General features: G+C 35.5%; 1 protein-coding gene across 2 annotated transcripts in view; it reads left to right on the top strand.

Moving 5' to 3' along the window:
* The window catches only part of LOC107727065 (serine/arginine-rich splicing factor 7-like), a 16,881-nt gene extending 12,410 nt beyond the window's left edge, over window positions 1-4,471 (top strand). For both annotated transcript variants that reach the window (XM_016536831.1, XM_016536830.1), the window contains exon 6: window positions 3,727-4,471. In XM_016536831.1, coding sequence (XP_016392317.1) covers window positions 3,727-3,781 — 55 coding nt within the window. In that variant the 3' untranslated portion in view covers window positions 3,782-4,471. The remainder of the gene's footprint in view (window positions 1-3,726) is intronic.
* Window positions 4,472-9,008: the final 4,537 nt, after the last annotated feature.

Raw genomic sequence — 9,008 nt, 5'->3', positions numbered from 1 at the left:
TCTGTGTGAATATCTGTTAAACTGTAATTTATTTCTGTGATGCGCAGCTGTATTTTCAGCATCATTACTCCAGTCTTCAGTGTCACATGATCTTCAGAAATCATTCTAATATGCTGATTTGCTGCTCAAGAAACATTTCTGATTATTATCAATGTTGAACACAGTTGTGCTGCACAATATTTTTGTGGAAAGCGTGGAACTCTACCATTTAAAAGTTTGGGGTAAAATAAAAAGAATAGAATACTTTAATTAATCTGTGATGCATTAAATTGATGAAAACGTTCAAGTTCACTTTATTTATAAAGCACGTTTAAAAAAAACAAGTGCTGTACAATTGTAGACATTATTAAGCAATATAAAAAGCAAAAAACTGACTCTTAAGATAAAGATAAAACATACAGATAAACCATAAACAACTAAAAAAAACGATATTCTCATGCAACACCATAGGCTAAAGAGAGTTAATGAGTCTTCAATCTAGATTTAAATCTGTCCAAAGTGGGAGAGGATCCCACCGTTTAGGGTCCGCAACTGCAAAGGCTCGGTCACCCTTAGTCTTTAAGCGGGACCGCGGAACAGAAAGAAGTATGCAGAATATGGTTTAAGGAGATCAGCAATATACTGTGGTGCTAGCCCATGCAGAGCTTCATAAACAAACAGCAAAACCCTAAAATCAACTCTGAATCTAACTGGTAGCCAATGTAAGGAAGCGATAACAGGATTGATGTGCTCTCTCTTCCTAGTTCTCATCAAAAGTCTAGCTGCTGCATTTTAGACCAGTTGCAAATGATGGATAGAGGAATGAGATAGACCTATATAGGGCTGGGCGATATGGGCAAAAATTCATATCTCTGTATTTTTTGGCCAATTTGCGATATACGGTATATATCTCGGTATTTTCATTTTTGTATTTGGATTTAAAAAAAACTATATTTAATATATATATTTCACATACCGCCCAATGTTGTCTAATGAAACAATACATATTAAAGGCTATGAAAACAAATAAAGCGAATGTAACCAAAGGTTAAAATCATATTTCATTCTAACATTGTAACATTGCAAACTAAAAACAAAAATAATGCTTTTAAAGCAGAAGTTAAATTCAATAAACTAAAAATGAAAATAAATAGGCTAAGAAAATGTATTTACCCCATTACAGTTAGTACTATATCACAAAAATACACTTACTTGTAGGTTTAAAATTCTACATATATCACATTTATTGTCCAACTACAAATATTTCAGTGAAATGTATATTTTAGTCAGAATTATTGCGCTCCTATTTCTTTCCGCGTCTGTTTGCTGAAGTCTGTGAAGTTTAGCGGAGAATCAAAAGCAGAAGGCTCATGCCGTTCTGACATCAAAATGGAAATATTTCCATGACTTTCTAACATTTACAGAATGAAAATATGTCTGTGAAATGTAAGTTATGCGTTTAGGAAAACCGCACATCTCAAACACATTAAACAGCGCGAGTAGCGTCTCTGTCAGCAGCGCTTTGAACTATACCAAACTATAAACTATACTTTATCTTCCGTGTTTTTTAAAGCCCTTAATATAAAGCTCGTCACATGTTTAGAACAATTTAGATTACGCACTTTCTCCGCAGCAGCTCAGTCTGTGTCCTCCGCTATATTTTTCAGATGCGCTCGTATCAAACTACTGTATATCGCTATAAGCGGTATTGCCTCATACCGCATCGCTTATAAAGAATATATCGATATATCGGATAAACTCGATATACCGCTCAGCCCTAGACCTATATATAATGAATTGCAGTAATCAAGCTGGGATGTAATAAGTGCATGGATCACTACTTCTAGGTCTTTCTTTGAGAGGAACTGTTTTAATTTGGCGATGAATCAGAGATGAAAGAAGCTTCCTTTGACGATAGAATTTATCTGCTTATCAAATAAGTCAGAATCAAAGATAACGCCTAGGTTCTTGACTCTGTTGTGCAGTGTTAAAGACTCTATTTCCAATATTAGCGACACATAATGAAGATCCAAAAGCAATGGCCTCAGTTTTGTCTCCATTTAGCTTTAGGACGTTTTGTGCCAACCACATTTTAACTTCCTCCAGACAGGAGATTTATGATAGATTTTCCATTGCTGGACTTGACAGGAAGATAAAATTGTGTATCATCAGCATAAGAGTGATAAGATGCATCATATTTCTGAAAGATAGAGCCTAAAGGAAGCATGTATAAAAAAAAAAGGAGAGGACTCAGAACGGAGCCTTGTGGGACACCACATCATTTTCATGTTAAATGTTAAGAATGACAGGTTGGATGCCACAGACTTTTTTTTTTGGCGGCGGCGGCGGTGGAATTTTCACATTAACTTCATGCAATAAAACATGATTTTATTATCAGAATTTTGACTTTATTTTTAAAATATTATGATGTTAATCTTATTTATTTATTTTTTAATCTATTTGTACTGCACGCAAACACAATCTTGACACAGAAGCCAAAAACAAACAAGAAAAACAAACAAAAAAAAAGTATATTTGATATGAGATATTTGACTTATTTATTAATAAACTAGTGTTTTCTGAGTCCGTGTCGCAAAAATGAAGTAGACAATCCTGACTCGCCATCTCTTCACTGGACGCGCCTTTAAAGAGAAATCTTTTACGTATTACTTGATGAAAGAGTTTTTGTTTTCGATTTTACTCTTACCTTCATGAGCAAAAATGACGGCGTATTTTAAGTTTCCACTCTTATTAAGAAAAAAATTAGTTATCACACTGGCGCCTCCATGTTCGCACAAATGATTGATATGCGTCTAACAGCGCACATTTATCTAGGTTACATTTTTTAATGAATATTGTGAAATGCATGAAGTGTTTTATATCTATAGATTTTATTTTAGGCAAGTCGTGATGATTTGAGAAGGCTAAATTGATCAAACATATGCTCAACCCACTGTCTGCCGCTGGCCACTTGGTCGTTACTTTAAAAAACTTGAATTTAACAAACATAAAATGTTCCAAACATATTTCAAAATTAACGTAATAAAGAAATGAAAATAAATATAACCACTTTGACCATTAGATGCATTAATGCTGCATTAGAAACACCCTCGCATTAGCGTTAACTAGTTTTTTGATGCAAAGGTGATATAATATACAGAATAGTGTTATAAATGTACATACATTTAAAAAAAAATGCAAATATGAAAAACTTTCGAGGATTTACGACCATAAAACATGTCATCACAGTCTTGTGAAAAAGGGTCCATATCCTGAATTTTATCCACAAAAAATTAAAGGAATTTTTTGCAAATCTCAGGAGTTACAGTGGAGTAGCCTAGAGTTCAGGACAGAATCGATCGTTCTAAAAATGACCTGCAAAGTGACAGTAAAGACACTTAGAATGTTACAAATTGTTTCAAATAAATGCTGTTCTTTTGAAGTTTCTATTCATCTGTGAATCCTGAAAAATAAAATGCATCACGGTTTCCACAGAAATGTTTCTTGAGCAGTAAATGGGTGTATCAGAATCATCATGAGATGTTTAGATGGGTTTGCGTTGAGCTGCATGTCACACACTCGCTGTCGCATGCAAACAGCAAAGCCACCGACGCACTCCCGCGCTTGTTAAACCTAAGAGGCGTTTTTGCTTAAATCTCAGCTGCTCCAAATCTAGAGCTTCGCCTCCGAAGCAGAGGTATGAGAAACTCACGCTCAACACCAGCGTTTCTTGTGTTCTGCTTGCAGCCGATCTGCATCTCGAAGCCCCGCAAGAAGTGAGAGTCCAGAGCGAGACGACTGACGCTCTTCTCAAGAACCTCAGGTTCTCATCAGACCTTTACTGCAGCACATATAAAGATGTGCGTTTGATTGTAAGGAAGCTCCAGTGAGGAGCGGAAAATATTTTGAGTTGATTTTTCTGTAGCTGAAGAGGGTTTGTGTGCTTTTGTACCCGTTTTTTTGTGTAGCACACACACACACACACACACACACACACACACTGGTTGGGGTTTTGTATGTGTGTATTAAATGAAGTGAAAAAAACACTTCCCGTCTGAGAGATTTCTTCACGCTGTTCCAGCAGGTGGCGCTGTCGTTCAGTACTCAAGAGAGAGCTCTGGACCCGTTATACAGTCTGTGTCTTCCTGTCATCTGCTCTGTTTCTCAAGTGTCCTTAGCAGCCTGTGATATCCCACAATCCTGCGCGCGCTCTTATATTATTATATGTGTGGGTGTGAATACAAACAGTGATTTGAAATTAAATGAATTCATAAATGTCCGCTGTAACTGTTCTAATGTTTCATTCTGACAGTGAATCGAGGTTTATTCCTAAAGCTCTCTTGTGTTTGTTCTGGATCAGAGATTCACAAACTTTTTCATCCATCGAACCTCTTAGAGCTACAGTGTGTCCTTGACGTCCATATGAGATTTTTTAAGTTTGCATTATTTAAATATTTAAATCATTAATCAACTCGTTGATGTTGGTTAATGGTCACGCGACATGCAGGTAAACAAGTTAAATATTTAATCTTTTTTTTTTTTTTGTGAGTGTTTAATTTTTTTATTATGTATGTAATGGCTTACAATTATTTACTTTGAGAACATGTAAGAACTCACCAACATTTCAGGGTTGACTCACTATTTCTTACATAATTTACTAATTGAATTAATATTCGATGTCTTTTCTACATGGGTGTTATAAACGTTGTTTTATAAATATTTTAACTTTTTTTTTTTTTTACAACCATTTAGCTTTAAACATTGTATCAGTTTTGTTTAAATGACATTCCAACACTGAAACAACTGACATCATTTCAAGCACATTTCAACTGATTTATAAATATATTTCACTTTGACTAGTTCTGTTTCAATGTTTTTTCAACGCTAACATTTATAGCACATTTCTGCTGATTTATTTTGTTACGTTTTTTACAACTGTTGCGCTGTAAACATTGTTTCAATGTTGTTTCAGTGGTTTTTGCAACATTGAAACAGCAGCTGACATCATTTCAGCTGATTTATGATCAGTTTGTTCACTTATTTTGCAAACCAAAAGGTTTTATTTTTAATATTTGAACTGATTTAATTTTTATTTTTATTATTAAATGAATCATAAGCTTATCAACTTACACACTTTTAAAAACAATGGTTCCAAAAGTTTTTTTAGTTTTTTTGTAGCAGTGATTCCACAGAAGAGCCATTTCTGGTTCCCCAAAGAACCTTTCAGTGATCAATTCCTAAAACAAAAATCTTTTTCTTAGTGTGAAGAATATTTTAAAACTCTTAAAAACCTTCTTCTGCTATAAAGAACCTTGTGTGCACTCAGAAAAAAAGGTACAAAAGTTGTCACTGGGGCGGAACCTTTTCAAAAGGCACACCTTTGTACCTAAAGAGTCCATATTGGTAACTTCAAGGTACATATTAGAACCTAAAGTGTACATATTAGTATCTAAAAGGTACAAACGTGTATAAGAGGCGTTTTTGCTTAAATCTCAGCTGTTCCAAATCTAGAGCTTCACCTCCGAAGCAGAGGTATGAGAAACTCACGCTCAACACCAGCGTTTCTTGTGTTCTGCTTGCAGCCGATCTGCATCTCGAAGCCCCGCAAGAAGTGAGAGTCCAGAGCGAGACGACTGACGCTCTTCTCAAGAACCTCAGGTTCTCATCAGACCTTTACTGCAGCACATATAAAGATGTGCGTTTGATTGTAAGGAAGCTCCAGTGAGGAGCGGAAAATATTTTGAGTTGATTTTTCTGTAGCTGAAGAGGGTTTGTGTGCTTTTGTACCCGTTTTTTTGTGTAGCACACACACACACACACACACACACACACACACTGGTTGGGGTTTTGTATGTGTGTATTAAATGAAGTGAAAAAAACACTTCCCGTCTGAGAGATTTCTTCACGCTGTTCCAGCAGGTGGCGCTGTCGTTCAGTACTCAAGAGAGAGCTCTGGACCCGTTATACAGTCTGTGTCTTCCTGTCATCTGCTCTGTTTCTCAAGTGTCCTTAGCAGCCTGTGATATCCCACAATCCTGCGCGCGCTCTTATATTATTATATGTGTGGGTGTGAATACAAACAGTGATTTGAAATTAAATGAATTCATAAATGTCCGCTGTAACTGTTCTAATGTTTCATTCTGACAGTGAATCGAGGTTTATTCCTAAAGCTCTCTTGTGTTTGTTCTGGATCAGAGATTCACAAACTTTTTCATCCATCGAACCTCTTAGAGCTACAGTGTGTCCTTGACGTCCATATGAGATTTTTTAAGTTTGCATTATTTAAATATTTAAATCATTAATCAACTCGTTGATGTTGGTTAATGGTCACGCGACATGCAGGTAAACAAGTTAAATATTTAATCTTTTTTTTTTTTTTGTGAGTGTTTAATTTTTTTATTATGTATGTAATGGCTTACAATTATTTACTTTGAGAACATGTAAGAACTCACCAACATTTCAGGGTTGACTCACTATTTCTTACATAATTTACTAATTGAATTAATATTCGATGTCTTTTCTACATGGGTGTTATAAACGTTGTTTTATAAATATTTTAACTTTTTTTTTTTTTGCAACCATTTAGCTTTAAACATTGTATCAGTTTTGTTTAAATGACATTCCAACACTGAAACAACTGACATCATTTCAAGCACATTTCAACTGATTTATAAATATATTTCACTTTGACTAGTTCTGTTTCAATGTTTTTTCAACGCTAACATTTATAGCACATTTCTGCTGATTTATTTTGTTACGTTTTTTACAACTGTTGCGCTGTAAACATTGTTTCAATGTTGTTTCAGTGGTTTTTGCAACATTGAAACAGCAGCTGACATCATTTCAGTCACATTTCAGCTGATTTATGCAAACCAAAAAGTGTTTTATTTTTAATATTTGAAGTGATTTAATTTTCATTTTTATTATTAAATGAATCATAAGCTTGTTATCAACTTACACACTTTTAAAAACAATGGTTCCAAAAGTTTTTTTAGTTTTTTTGTAGCAGTGATTCCACAGAAGAGCCATTTCTGGTTCCCCAAAGAACCTTTCAGTGATCAATTCCTAAAACAAAAATCTTTTTCTTAGTGTGAAGAATATTTTAAAACTCTTAAAAACCTTCTTCTGCTATAAAGAACCTTGTGTGCACTCAGAAAAAAAGGTACAAAAGTTGTCACTGGGGCGGAACCTTTTCAAAAGGCACACCTTTGTACCTAAAGAGTCCATATTGGTAACTTCAAGGTACATATTAGAACCTAAAGTGTACATATTAGTATCTAAAAGGTACAAACGTGTACCTTTTGAAAAGGTTCTGCCCCAGTGACAGCTTTTGTACCTTGTTTTCTGAGAGTGTGCAGTGGAAGGTTTCCATGAATGTTAAAGGTCTTTCACGCCAGTAACGCAGCTGTATTTGTAAGAGTGAAGCTCGGTTTGAGAAGCTGTTGTAGGTGGTTAAATGTCACGTTATGAGGCTTTGGAAGCTGATCTGAAGCCAGTTTCCATCACACACACAGCCTTCAGTCAGAAGAAGCACATGCTCCAGTCATCCCATCGCTGAGGTTATATGTGTGTATTACTGTATTAATATATGTCTGAAACACACTGGTGCTTCACTGGTTTTTACCTGGAGACTGCTGGAAATCCCAGCGATTGAAGAACACGAGTCACATCTACAGAGACACCTTTCACACCAGACAGGAAGAAAACACCTAGCAACCAAACAAAACTCTCTAGCAACCATCCACAGCATCTCTTCAGACATACATAACAACCCAACACAGCAGTATTATCATGAATCATATGAATTTACAAACTGAATCCGTGTCGATGTCCGGAAGTTCTTTTAATGTCTTTTCAACATGGGTCTTAAAACTTCTCTGTTTTCCTTTTTTTTTTTTCTTCAATTATCTAGCTACATTGTTTCAGTAGTTTTTTCAATGCTGAAACTGCATCATTTCAACCGATTTAGAAATATTTTGTTAACTTTAAGAGTTATCTTTAAACATTTGTAACTTTTCCAACATTAAAACAACAACTGACACAATTTCAACCACATTGAAACATTTAAATGCTTTTTAGTAACTCTTTATAGCTAGTTCTAAACATTGTTGAAGTGTGTTTCAACATTGAAACAACAACTGACATCATTTCAGCTACATTGTGTTATAACTGTGAATTATAAGTCTTTTTTTTTTTTACAGCTATCTAGCTTTACATGCTGTTTAAAGACGTTTGTGGTCTAATTTAGATCTCAGACTTCCTGTCTTCTGTCATTTAAGTGTTTGTCTCTGCAGTGTTTCGTGTTGATGGTGATCAGAATCAATCTACAATACTCTACAATCAATATAATGTGTGTTTGTTCGTCTTTATCTGAACGCTCATCCTCACACGATGGATGATTCAGTGGGAATCTCTCCAGTAAATGAATAATTAACTCATGAAGGTCCCTGACAGGAAGTGATTGGTTTGTTTAATGGCTTCATGATGATGTTTGTGTTCAGACTGAAGTCCGTGTGTTAGTGGGAGTTTACTACAGTAAAGTGTTGCTGTGGTTAACTAGTATTTTAGTGTCCAGAATGATTCTGGGCAGCTTTTTTAAAAGCATCGGTTTGAGCTGGGCGTAGATTTACAGTGAAGAGTTGTGCGTTACATGCAGTTAAATGAGCAAATGACCTCAGATACACAGTTCCTCTTTCCTGGGATATCATTCACACACATCACACCACAAGAGTCACGACACACACACACACACAGAGAGTTTATCATCAGCTCATATGTGTGCATCTCACTGAACTATATGGATAACCATCTCTAGTAGTGAGACAAACAAAACAAATGCATTGCATCAGTGTCTCAGCAATGAATGCTCTGCAGTGAATGGGTGCCGTCAGAATGAGAGTCCAAACAGCTGATAAAAACATCACAATAATCCACAAGTAATCCACAGCACTCCAGTCCATCAGTTAACATCTGGAGAAGACATGCAATGACACATTTCTCCAAATCTGATGAAGAAACAAACTCATCCT

Source organism: Sinocyclocheilus rhinocerous, unplaced genomic scaffold (assembly GCF_001515625.1).
Source record: "Sinocyclocheilus rhinocerous isolate Xijiao unplaced genomic scaffold, SAMN03320098_v1.1 scaffold7024, whole genome shotgun sequence".
In the NCBI taxonomy this organism is placed as follows: domain Eukaryota; kingdom Metazoa; phylum Chordata; class Actinopteri; order Cypriniformes; family Cyprinidae; genus Sinocyclocheilus; species Sinocyclocheilus rhinocerous.
Note: the sequence above shows the minus strand (reverse complement) of the source record. Positions and strands in the feature narration are given on the sequence as shown.